Source organism: Camellia sinensis, chromosome 9, assembly GCF_055761805.1.
Source record: "Camellia sinensis isolate YWXY chromosome 9, ASM5576180v1, whole genome shotgun sequence".
Taxonomy (NCBI): domain Eukaryota; kingdom Viridiplantae; phylum Streptophyta; class Magnoliopsida; order Ericales; family Theaceae; genus Camellia; species Camellia sinensis.
The window spans coordinates 40390405-40404114 of NC_138969.1; the positions used below are offsets into that span (position 1 = coordinate 40390405).

Sequence of the window (13710 nt, forward strand, 5' to 3'; positions counted from 1 at the left end):
TAATTACTCCCCAATCCCGAAAGGAACAAAAAAAATAAAAATAAAATAAATATAAATTACCAATAAGTCCTAATAGTTATACTTAATTCCTATCAAGTTCTATTGAAAATAAGTCCTAGTATAATCGTCGCTAAAAATAATTTTTTGTGATGATTTTTTATCTATGTCGCTAAAAATTGACAATTAATGACTTTTTTTTGTTACGATTTTATAAATTGTCGCTAAAACTTACAATTAGTGACGTTTTTCTATGACGAATTTTTTAAACTGTCGCTAAAAATTAAAAATTAGTGACATATTTTAATGATTTTTTTAAACTGTCGCTAAAACTTATAATTAGTAACATTTTTTGTAATAAAATTTTTAAACTATTATTAAAAATTAATAATTAATAATATTTTTTTAATAACGTATAATAATAAATATCATTAATTATTATAACCTCCATTAAAAAATAAGCCTACTTAATAGACCTATAGTAACTCTCCAAAAAGTAACGTTTTTTTTAATAATGTATAATAAAAAATATCATTAATTATTATAACCCCCGTTGAAAAATAAGTCTACTTAATAGATCAATACCCAAAAAAATAATTCGGGAAGTCGGTAGGGTTTCTCATTGTAGAGAGAAGTTACACCCAAATCCATCTCAACTTGAGAAGAACTGCGAGGTAATAGTAGACAATATCATGCAATATGTTGTTTGGTTTCTTCATGCCTAAAAGTTGAATAAAAGAAGAATCAGGCCCACCAAGTTTACCACTTCCTAATGTTTTGTTAGTATGGTTGGAAAACGTAATTTTTTTTTTTTTTGCAATACAGTTTGGCGAATGGATGAATTAATGTTCCCAGGAGTCGAATTGGTCAAAGATTGTCCAAGTTCACCCGGTAGATCTACAAAACAGAGAGATGATAATCTTGGTCAAAGTGGCCAAACCGTGACAGAAAAGTACCCTCCTTAATTTTATTTTGTTTTCCCCTCGTGGTTTCTTTGAGTGCTTCCTCACGGAACTCACATCACTTGATCTGGAACAGGGGTATTCCTGAAGCTATGCTAGAAAAGATTGCAAAGGTGGCATCACAAGAAGAAGAACGGAAGGTTCTGTTCGTTCTGCACTGCTTTTCTGGTTTTTATCTATACTAGATATGTGCTTGTCACGTAATTTGGCATCATCAACAACACACACAAAAAAAAAAATGTAATTTATTTATTTATTTATTTTTGATTATTTACGTTATTATTGTTTTTGCAACCTTGGTTGTAAAACTATGTTACTTGCACATTTTCGGTCCTTCTCATGGAGAGCGCCATTTTATTTTGGAAATTATATGTATTGAAAAATTAGGTATATGAAAATAATGCCAAAGGTTATGTCTTTACCGAATCTTTCCCTCCCCCTCCCCCTCCCGGCTGTCAGGACTGGGTTTGCTTCTTCATAACTTATATTGAAAAAATACTGTAATTTTTCTTGTCACAATTATGTTATTTCTTTTCTTTTTGGCATTGGGTTTATGCGTGGAATTTGCAAGGTCTACTTGAAATGAATGGTCCTTCTTTCCTTTACTTTTATCTTCTTCTTCTTCTTCTTTCTGTTAAGCTATGAAGCACAGGTACAGGTACGAGTACCATTATTGATATAATACGGATACGTCAATACGGTAAAATTTAGACAAAAAGGAGGGTTAGGGTACGGCTTGGGCTTGGTACGCTTGTAAAAAAATATTTATTTTTAATTTAGAGTGATGCAAAAATTAATTAAATAGTTTAATTTGTTAAGATCCAACTTATAATTAACATTTAATGCCAAAAGTTAAGCTATAAATCAAAATTAAATGTTAATATATTAAATAACTTACAAACCATAGTTTGATTTTAAAATCATGCTAAGCATAAAACTAAAAATAAAAAAGAAGTCTAGTGAAAAGAGTTTTTATCACTGTAGTAGAAGAAAATATTATTTCAACTGAGGTACGATACGGCTTGGGTATATACTAGGTACGTTTGGGTACGCCAAAAAATTAAGAAGAAAAAATTTGTGTACATATTTTGTGTACTCGGTAGGTATGCAGAAATACTATACGAAGTACCATCTGCCGGTAAGTACTCGGGTACGGTACGCCAAAAATTAAGAAAAAATTTGGGTACATATTTCGTGTACCCGGTAGGTATGGAGAAGTACTATATGAGGTACCATCTGCCGGTAAGTACTTAGTACGGGTACGACATGTTTTTCAGAGTATCCATGCTTCATAGCTGTTAAGTTGTAACTTGTAATGTTTTAGAATCATCTGTAGAAGTTCGTACAATGTGTTGCTTGCTTGTATATGATGATATTTAAGTGATTGACTATTTTGTGTGTATGTATTTTTTTTTGGGAGGGTCATTTAATTATTGTGTTTATAGAAGTAATTAAGAATGAGGGGAATTACATCCCAGTGGGACAAATTTTTTTTTTTTTTTTTTTTACACAAACAAGGAGACGGCTTTTCACTTGTACCCCATGACAAAATCATTTACACCAAACATTTTTTGTAATTTTTTTTTCTCTGTCTCACTATGCTGTAATTAACCCTTAAAAATAAGATTATAAATGTTTCTTATGTAACGTTGTATCATGCTGTATCAATGGTATATTTTTTAGCTTGTTATGCTCTTCAGGTTCTGTGTTAGGCTTGTCTTCTCGTTTTCACTAACTTTTTGAACTATTTTGTCCCAGGAATTTTTGAGGAATTCAATGTTCTCGAGCCTTAAAGATAGAGGAGGCGAGGACCGGGTCTTCACAGCTGCCAAGGGGGCTGCATTCTTAGCACATAATAGTTTTTCTCGTATTAGTTGGACTAGAGTGGAGGATGAAGTGTTCTCGGAAGACCCTGATGCATTAACACATGTGCAGTGGGAGGTTTTGAAAACTCTTATGATTCTTGTATTAAGTGTTTATGATATGGTAATTGCTCTGGCTGATGATAAGCAGTTTGAGATTCACATTCTTTATCATTTACTACATATAGATTGCTTAGATTATTTCATATTGCATTCACACCAGTGTTTTAAAAAGCTCTAGGCACACCGAGGCGCCAAGGTCACCGGGAGCCTAAGTGTCAAGGCGCGCCTCACCAAAGCGAGGTGCAAGTTATAGAAGCTAAGCAAAATATTAATATAGCACAATTTTCAGCATAAGCAAATATTTAATATGTATATTATTAATTTTTTTAATGAGAAGAGAAGAGAAGAAGAAAAAAAAATTATTTTTTTTTAATATATATATTATTTTATTTATTTATTATATTTTTTAAATAATGTGTTTCAATTAATTTTTTTAGTTTTATTTTACATACATGTGTTTATTTTTTTTATTATGTATAATTATATATATTATATTTTATATATTATCTATAAGTATATTATATATTATATAATAGGTATTATATAATATTATATATATATGAATCAAGAAGATAAAGAGAGAGAGAGAGAGAGAAGGCAAGAGAGAGCGATCGTGAGCGAGATAGAAACGAGAGAAAAGACGATGAAAGAAGAGGAGAGGAGAAGACGAAGCAGAGAGAGAAGAGAAGAAGTAGAGATGAACCTGAAGAAGACGAGTCCAGTCGATGTCGAAGCTCAGATCAGTCGATGGCTAGTACACAAACACAAAACAGATCAGTTGATGGCGAAGCACACAAAGCGTGGGCCTTGAGCCTAATTGAAAGGCGCTTTGCGCTTCTTGCAACTCGCCTCGCCTCTTGTCAACGACATCTTTGTGTGCTTCGCCAAGAGAGCGCGGCCCTTGTGCCTTTCAATTAGGCCTCGCCTCGCTTAGCTTGTGCCTAAGCCCTGAGCGCGGCCCTTGTGCCTTGCCTCGCTTAGCGCCTAGGCGTGCTTTTTAAAACACTGATTCACACACTGCTTTTTATTTATAGAATTGCTTAGAATGTGTTTGTAGTTTGACCAAATGTGATGACATTTTTCACCCAGTACATAAATTGGGTGGTCAGATTACTTGTTTTGTCAATTATGTCAAGACCTTTCCCTTGCCATTGACATCTTTGCTCTCTTGTGTTAGTGATTGTATTTGGCATTGTGTTCTTTTCTAGTCTGTCTCTTTATCCCTTCACTTTTACATGCTATTAACCTAAACCTTGTTCCCTTCTATTGTCATTTTTTTAGTTTTTGTAATTGTATCATTATACAATCACAAAGTAACTTGTTCATGTCGATGCTCCTTATTTTATTTTCTTTCCTTTTTTTGGGTTTCTCTTTGTGTATGTATAAATATATATTTTAAAAATTTGGACAGAAATAAGCTCAAAATATGTCAACATAATGCTTTGACTACGGCTGATGCATATTAATTTCTTCGTGGAAAACACTTGTATTGATCATCCTTTTTTCCCCATCCTTTTCTTTTTCTTTTTTTTTTTTCCAGGAAGATTTTATTCGAATTGCTTACGAGGAAGAGTTGAATGCTGAGCGTAATAAGTTTATGTTTGATTTATTCAGATTGCACAAGGTTTGTGTGCCTCTGAGTTCAATATAAGTTTGATTTTGAGTTTATTGGTTTGTCTAGCTTGATAACTGAAATTGATATTGTAAACAAGTTGATGGTGCAACTTTTTTTTGTTACTTTATAGACTACGAACGAAGCTATTCTGGCCATTGCTCGCTGGGAGATGAAGTTGGATGATTTTATCCGTCTTCATGAGAATGATGTTAATAGCATCTTAGAGGTAACGGTTACAATTACATGTCACTGTGTGACATTGCTTTTAGTCTTTGTAACAGCTGCAGTCACTTATTCAGAGATAATATATCCACAGAAAAATGTATTTGTGCAGCAACAGACAACACCACAAGACTTGCTGATCCATAAGGTAACACGTTATTTTAGCCCTTATTTATGCTGTTGCCCTTGTAATCCCTAGCCTTCTTGTTATTAATGTCCTTTTGTTCTGACTCATAGCTGAAAAATTGGTTATTGTGATGTGTTTAATTTGTCTTCATTTTTCTTGGTATGGGTATGCATGCTTGAGAATCGTAGATGATTGTTTGAGGCATCAAACAACAGTATTTTTTTATTTGAACTTTAAATGGCATTACTAAGTAATTATATATGTGTATTTATTTTTTTGTTTTTCTCCTTTCGTTGTTGTTTTTCCGTAGTTCAATTAAGTACACTTATCTATCATAATTGATTAGTTATGCAATGTTTTGAATATGATTTATGTTGATGTAGGATGTGTGTGTGTTTGAACTCTTAATCCAATGTACGATGATTGTTATGAAGCAGTTTCGACCATTGAAGGTACAAGTGTGAATCACTTTTGATTTGTTTCTTAATATAATATTTTCTGCTACTTCACAATTAGATCACTCAAAGGTATTAACACTGAAGAACTGTTGATAAATTACTAAAAAATGTTTACCAAAATATTGTATTGAAGTTTAGGATTGTTATATATGTTTGTCCCTCGTCTTCGCAATTAAATGTATCGTTCACTTTGCATTTGCGGCTTGCTCAAATTAATGTGTCCGTGTAAAGTGGATATTTCATTCATCATCCTGAAGTCAGCTTTGAACTGTCATCTTTGGAACAAGAAATTAACAATTAGCAATTAACAAAAAAGAAAAAAAGAAAAAGAGAGAAGTATGTTATCCATGTGAAACGGATCATATAGATGATTTTAACTATTTACCTGGTTTATTTATTCATTTTTTCTACTGTCATTAATTTGAGGGAAAATTTCACTTTGCCCCCTTTTGGTTTTGCCCATGTGCAGATTACCCAAAATGTTAGAAAATAAGTCCTATTAATGACAGTTGTAAATTGACAAAAAAGACCTCGTCTTTTTAATCACTTATGAACTAGGCAAAATACATTTTGCTACCTTGGTTCGGTTCTTGTGTGCATAACTTGCTTGAAATTAAGATGTTTCTTTGTGGAGAAAAATACACCTTCTGTTAATATCTAGATTGTTGGATAGCTTGATAGGGTATTGCTGGGCTCATATCCTAATAGTTATGACATGCTGTTGGCATACAAATTTCAATCAAATTTATGTTCAAATTTCAAATACGATCAATTAGTTAATGACACACATAGAGCCTATGATAGGATTGTTATAGGTAATCACTTCCTAAAATGATCAACTTGATCCGTTGAAGTGCATAAATAAAACGACGTCGTATCTCAGTGACGTTATTCAGGATATTCAAGTGACACATGGAGCCTACAGAAGATAATACCTATAGAGCCTATAGTAAGGACACTACACAGGAAGAAGTCCAAAGGGTCAATACGACACCACACAGGAAGAAGTCCAAAGGGTCAATACGGTTAATCAAATATACGATTAATCAGATATGGTTACACCCAAATTTAGATGGCGTTATCATTCAAAATTCAAATAGCGTTATCATTCAATTTGAAATTTGAAATTCAAATTGAGAATGAGGCCTTCTTATCACCTGGATTACCCTCTATAAATATGAGGGATCATCACACAAAAAGGGGGATAGAAAATCAGAAGTCAGAATATCAAAGAGAGAGAGAGAAAGAAATTAAGAGCTAAAGAAGTCGTTACAAGAAACAAGTTATTTGTCATATATATTCTTCTCTTTTAAAAATAAAAAGTTATTTGTCATATATATTCTTCTCTTTGAAAAATAAAAAAATAAAAAATTAAATTTATGATTAATTTTCTATAATAATGTCATAAATTTTCTATAATATTGTCATAAATTAAGGATTATTTATTTATTTATTTCCATAAATCAAGTAATATGGAAGGTAGGAATTAATAAATTTGAAATGTATTGCAATAATAATAAAAAATCCAATAATTATAATTAAAGTTGAAGAGCCAATGATTTTATGGCACATGTATTTTTGTATTTTGTTAATTCAAAAATCTAGAAAAATTGGATTATGAGTTTTGAGTTCATATAGTTATGAACGCTTTTGCTTATATAATATTATCAATTATTTTTATTTTCTCTCTCTTTTAAACCAGAGAAATTATGCAATGCACCTAATGATGGAATTGACCCAAGAGAAGTGTCGTGGTATCACTGATGTTCTATTGCTGGAGCCTTGGGGGTGCTTCGATTTCTTGGAGCTGCATAGGCTTGAGCCGCCTGTCAAATTTGTTGGGCTTGATGTACTTGCTTGTCAAATATTTGAAGCCATGGACCAGTTAATAGAATGGAAAGGACTTGAGGTAATTTGTCTTGCTTGTGGCAAATATTGCTGCCAGTGCCACAATCCTTAGCACACTTTTTTTTAATGCATAACCGATGAGTATAGCTCTGTTACATGCAAGAGTTTTTTTCGCTTTTTCCCATTTGATGTGGCAGATTATTTGCATATCAGATGGCATATTTCACTTAAAACGAGTATATTGTAAATTTAGGATATCACTTAATAGTGGCCCAGTAGTTGCAATATTTGTCTACTTTTGTGGGTTTTGCAGAATTATTGTGCTTTGTATGAATGTTTTCTATGGAGGATTATGAATTCTTTGCACCATTGCAATTTACCATTTTCCATTCTCCTTTTGCAGTTACACAAGTCCATGAAATCAGCTACATTTCCCTTGCGGTCAGGTGTCTTTGGAAATTGTACGGAAGAGGTAATTGAGGTTGTTGGACATGCTGATTGTGCAAGAAGGTCAGAAGGACATCGTTTTATTAGCTCACATCATCTTTTATTGGGCCTGCTTCGCACAAGGATTAGAGGAAGTGTCCTGAAGTTTGTGCAGTTACGACAAGCTCTTGAGGAACCTGTGAGAAATCCTAGATATTGCATATACGGGACAGCACAGTGTTTAGCTGGTAAGAATGCTTTTGCTTTACATCCAAATTCACTTACTGATGCACTTCTAGATAAAAGCATCTTTATCATTTGAAATTTGACATGTAAATAAAAAAATCTTACCAAATGCACTTACAAATCTCCTTAATTTGATTACGAATTGGCCTTGGATAGAGTCAAGTAGAGAAGAAGAATTTATGCAGCTAACCCATTTGATGGGACTTAAGGCTTGGCTTGGTTTGGTGTTCGATTATGAAAAATAGTAGGTTCAATCTTTTAATGTGTATGCTTTTCATAAATTTGCCGTAGGTGTTGATGAAATACAACTTGAACACCTGTTTTTAGCAATTATGTTCTTAGAGCTTGGGAGAAATTTTTTTTCTTTGAGAGACGAAATAATTGAGATTATAGAACAAGAAGATTTGTCTATGGATGAGTGCGTCCTCAAACTTGGCAACCTGTGCTTGCTTGAAGGACTTAAATGTGATCTGCAAAAGGTATTTTTATTTTTCTTTTCTAGAAAGTAGAATTGTTTGTTATATCATATCCATAACCTGGTTTGTAACAGGAAGATTTGTCAATAAATGAGCCCATCCTCAAACTTGGCAAGCTCTGCATGCTTGAAGAACTTGAAATTGATCTGGGAAAGGTATTTCTGTTCAAAAAAAAAAAAAAAAATACACTATTTAAAATAAAATTAAAAATTAAAAAAATTGGTAGCGTTTGGTTTAAAACTCAAATCATGATTTGGATAATTTTTGTTTTTAAAACTCATAATCAAATACACTATTCAAAACTAAATTCAAAACTTATAACTAAACATTTTTCAAAACTCTATTTAAAAAAAAAAAATCAAAAAATTTATTTTTTATTTTGTTCTTTAAAATTATTTTTTATATTTTTGAAAAAATGTTTTCTTATTTTTATTTTTTTGAAAAAATTATTGTTATTTTTTTAAGTATTGGCCAAATAATTTGTTGTGATTTAGAGATATATGGGCTGTCTAAATTTTTTTAAATTTTGAAAAAAAAAATAGAAAAAATTCAAAAAAGAATAAAATATTTAAAATAACAAAATTTTAAAATTAAAATTAAAATATTTTTTGTAAAATTTTTAAATATTTTAAAAAATAAAACGAACTACATATTAAAATAAATAAATAAATATTTACAATAAAAAATAGTTGCCCTAAAAAAATATAATTAAGAATTTTTTTAAAATATTTTAATAAAAAATAAACCTAAAACTTTTCAAAATACAATTCAAAAACTCAAAATTTAAAAATACAATTCAAATTTTTTTTTTTTCAATACTTATAACCAAACAAATTTGGATAAATTATTTTTTAGTCCTATTTGAAAGACTTATACAAAATATGGTTCTATGAAAAAACTATAGTCCAATAGGTTTTGTGGTTTTACTATGGACACATATACCCCCAATCTTTATTAATTAATAATTTGATTAATGATAACATCATATATGGAAAATTTAGCCTCCGTTTGGAAAGTGGGTTGGTTTTTTGGTTTTTTTGACTATTTCAGCCTGGGGTTAAAAAGCCTGGTTTGGAATAGGCTTTTTTGACTTTTTGCTGAGATGTCTATATGTAATATTACTAAACTGCCCCTGATATTAAATTTTGTCCTGACAATGACGTCACCACTCATTTTACCCCTTTTTTTTTTTAATTTTATCATGAATGCGGCGGCTGCGCTATGGAATTGTTAACCCAAATATATTTTTTGGTCATTTTAATATTTGTTTTTTTTATTATATTAGTTTGGTTTTGTTTTGTTTTGTTTTGTTTTTTTTTTTGTAAATGGTTTTTTCATGTATTTTTTTATTTTGATTTTAAAATTAATTTTTTTTTTCATTTTTTGTAAAATGATAAAAAGTGAGGTTTTATTTTATTGTCCGATGTATTTTAAGTTTTTTTTTTTTTTTTTTTTTTTGCAAATGGTTTTTTCATGTGTTTTTTATTTTTATTTTATTTTATTTTCATTTTCTGTAAAATGATAAAAAGTGAGGTTTTTCATGTGTATTTTATTTTATTTTTTTGCTATTTTTTTCATGTGTTTTTTATTTTTATTTTTATTTTAATTTTAATTTTTTTTTCATTTTCTGTAAAATAATAAAAAGTGAGGTTTTATTTTATTGTTCTGTGTATTTTAAATAATTTAATTTTAATTTTATTTTATTTTATTTTAAATATTTAATTTAATTTAATTTTAATTCAATTTTATTTAATTTTATTTTAAATATTTAATTTAATTTTAATTTTAATTTAATTTTAATTTTAATTTTATTTTAAATATTTAAATAATCTAAAAAATTTAATAAGTAAAAAATTTAAATAATTTAAAATGTTAATATTTTAAATTTAAAAATAACTCTACACTCAAATCGTAACCAAACACATAAAACAATACTCAATTAAGAAATTATTTTTAAAATTTATAACTAAACACATGACTCGAAATTCCATATTACTTTCACAACTCTACACTCAAATCATAACCAAATATATAACAAAAAAAATAAAATATTTAAAAATATATTTATAAAATAGAGTTTGAATTTATTTTTATAAAATATTTTAAAATTTAAAAAATTAAAATCGTAATATTTTGAAATTAAAATATTTAAAAATATTCAAAAACGTTTTTCCTTTTTTGTTGTTGACATGACTTGTGTAGCTGAGGTTAGACTTTAGTGTAGCTGAGGTAAGACACGTGGACGGTAGTGACTAATTGGGTTCAACATTTCCAACGTGGGGCATTTTGGTAATTTCAACCTGCTATGGGTTCAACATTTCCAGTTGAAACTCATTTGGACGGTAGTGGCTAATTTAGCCCAAAATCGTCTTTTCAAACAGCACCTTAATGTTACCATAGATTGTGATAAAATCTATATAGTGAGAAATTTGAAATTCAAAATAATTTAATTAATGGCAATATCATATATGAAAAATCTAATGCTACCATAAATTGTGATCATATCTATACGGTTGGAAATTTAAAATTCAAAACATAAATGTAACATCCCAAACCCAACGTTATGTAACATCTCAAACTCAACGTGACATTTTAATGCTCCATCGTTGAATTATAAATAATGTAACTTCCTAAATGTAATATGGAACATCGCAACCCAACCCATGTATTGAACCATCATCTCTCCCAACCCTGTGTAACTTTAACATCAAGTAATGGGATTCAATCCACATTTAATTACAAACTCAAATCCTCAATAATTTTGCGCAATGTATTGTGACATGTATGTAAACACTAATTACAACAAAGACACATTACACATTGAAACACTTGTACAATCGAATAAATACACAAATGTCATTTACTACATGATGTATGTGGATTAACGTTACACACTAAATGTAATATGCATTGTAACACGATCATCCAGGTCCCAATGTACAATTGTCATCATACGACGTTCGACATCCAATTAACAACCAAGATCAAATATCCCCAATCGAATCCTAAACTCATACACAATGTTTTAAAAACCAGACCGGTGAGTGAACCAAAAAACGGATCGGGTGGACGGGTCACCGGTTCAACCGTCAGGTTGAACCGAAATTGAACTGTGGCGTCTTAAATATATTAAAATTATATTTAAATAAAAATATAAGTAATAAAATTATAAATTAAAAAATTAAATAATCTTAAATATTTCTCCTAATATTTTTTTTTACTAAAAACCATAAAAATATATTTTAAAATATTATTAATTTTAATTTTAGAAGAAATCAAATATTTAATATTTTCTCCATATGATTTTAATTCAAATAATTTGATTGAAAGAAGAGCAAAAATTTTGGAGAGATATCAAAATTTTAAGTTTCCCTCCAATAAATTTGATTGAATCTCACATAGATTTCTTGAGTTTTTTTAGAAGAAGTTTTTTTTCTTATAAATAGGTAGAAGTTTTCGTAATAATTTCAAGCTATCAATGGGATTCCTCACAAGAGGAGACCCTTAAAAGAGATTTTTCAATTTAAATTTTCTTATATTATATATATATATATATATATAAAATATGAAAGAAAGAAAGAAAAGAAAGAATAAAAAAAAAAAACAAAAAATTGATTTTTTTGACTCGGTGAATCGCCCTCGGGTCGATCGGTTTGGGCAGTTCAACCGCCTATTTTCCTGGTTCTTTCAAAATAGGTCAATTTTTTACATCGAACGGTTTAGTGGGTGTATCCGGACCTGAACCTCGACCGGTTGACAGTTCAACCAGTCGAACTGGCCAGTCCAGTCTGGTTTTTAAAACCTTGCTCATACACACCACCCTACACATCAAACATATCAAAACGCATCAACCATCACAATGTCAAATACACGCAAGCTTGTCCAAATGTAATATGATGAATGAGAAAATAATGTACAATATGAAAACAAATTAGGGGTATAATAGTACACTAATATCATTAATTTACAACTCATAGGACCTTATGAAACACATTCCTATTTAAATAAGATTTCAAACTCTAAAAGAATATTCATAAAACTTCACATTAAATAAGTCTTCCAAATAGGACGTATAAATAATTTTCCCAACAAATTTTCCTTTTCAAAAGTCATTTCAAAAATTTAAAACTCAAATCATGATTTAAAAACTACCAAACGGATTTTTGTTTTTCTTTTCTAGAAAGTAGAATTGTTTGTTATAATCTATATAGCCTGGTTTGTTTCTTATTAATCCATGTGAGAAAAAAAATGTAAATTTGTTTGCAGCATGTTTTATTTATCTTGATGTTAACAATCCCCAAGAAATTTTCAACATTCTTCTTTTTTCTGTTTTTGTTTTTTTATTTTTAAATTTATTTAAAGTGCTAGTATAACCTTTTTTTTGGGGGGGGGCTATTTTGGAAAGTGAGTTAAAAGTTACTTCTCAACTTTTAACCCACTTCCCTCTCTTACAAGAAAGTTAAAAAAATTAAAAAACGATTTTTAACTATCTTTTCAAAACACCCATTTGTTTTTGAGGTTTATTTTTATGTTCTTTCTATTTCTCTCTCCACTTATTGAAGGATTTCCAAAGCAACAGCTTGGACAATAACAAAAATGCATGGAATGCTGGCTTGAGTGCCAAAAGATTTAGTGTGTTCTTAGAAGGTAAAGTTGCAAATTTTTTATTTTATTTTTTGTATCTGCAAATCATGTATCTATTTTTAATTATTGTTTTTTTATTAGGTCTATTGAAGCTCATTAGAAGACAAGCTGGAAGGACTTCTGAGGGCAGTGTTTGGGGTTTTATAAGTAGTGTTTCCAAATCTTGGGGGCCACAAGCTCCCAAGCTTCGTGTCTAGCAGGACTCTTATGTAAGGGTGGGTGCGGGTTGGTTGCGGTCATGGAACTTTCAATTCGTTATCCGTCTACCAGATTAGCAGATTAAAAAAAATCAATATGCATCCGTCCGTCAATCTGGCAGATGTGGATTGAGCAGATTGACGGATGGATGCGAATCGGTTTGACAGTTTAAAATTTTATAAATTTTTAACATAATTCAACTTGTGCATTTCCTATAAAAAAAAAAAAAAAACTAATCTTTCTTTCCTTCTCTCTCCTCTTTTTTCCTTGCTGCTGCCCCTTTCTTTGTCTTCTTTGATTTCTCTCTCTCTCTCTCTCTCTCTCTCTCTCTCTCTAAATTTGGTCTCTCTCTTATCCTTATGATCTCCTAAACCTAGTTGAATACTTCTATGTTATTATATATATAATAACCTAAGAGCTAGTATAACCTAATAATCTTATACTATAAACCTAAATCTCAATATATAATAGCTTAATAAACTATAATATGCAGTAAATTTTTTTTAAAAAAGTATTATAGTCAATGACTTAAAAAAGTATTACAATCACTGCATGTCTCATTCAAA

The 13710-nt window shown here is 29.9% G+C and overlaps 1 protein-coding gene across 1 annotated transcript; it reads left to right on the forward strand.

The window, feature by feature from the left end:
• The first annotated feature begins 583 nt into the window (after positions 1-583).
• LOC114289744 (uncharacterized) lies at positions 584-13143 on the forward strand. Its single transcript, XM_082888930.1, has 14 exons — positions 584-671; positions 823-949; positions 1036-1099; positions 2718-2945; positions 4425-4508; positions 4630-4725; positions 4816-4869; positions 5232-5300; positions 7009-7215; positions 7558-7828; positions 8118-8305; positions 8377-8457; positions 12865-12949; positions 13028-13143. The coding sequence occupies exons 2-14, from the start codon at positions 831-833 to the stop codon at positions 13141-13143; spliced, it is 1662 nt and encodes a 553-aa protein (XP_082745056.1). The 5' UTR covers positions 584-671; positions 823-830.
• Positions 13144-13710: the final 567 nt, after the last annotated feature.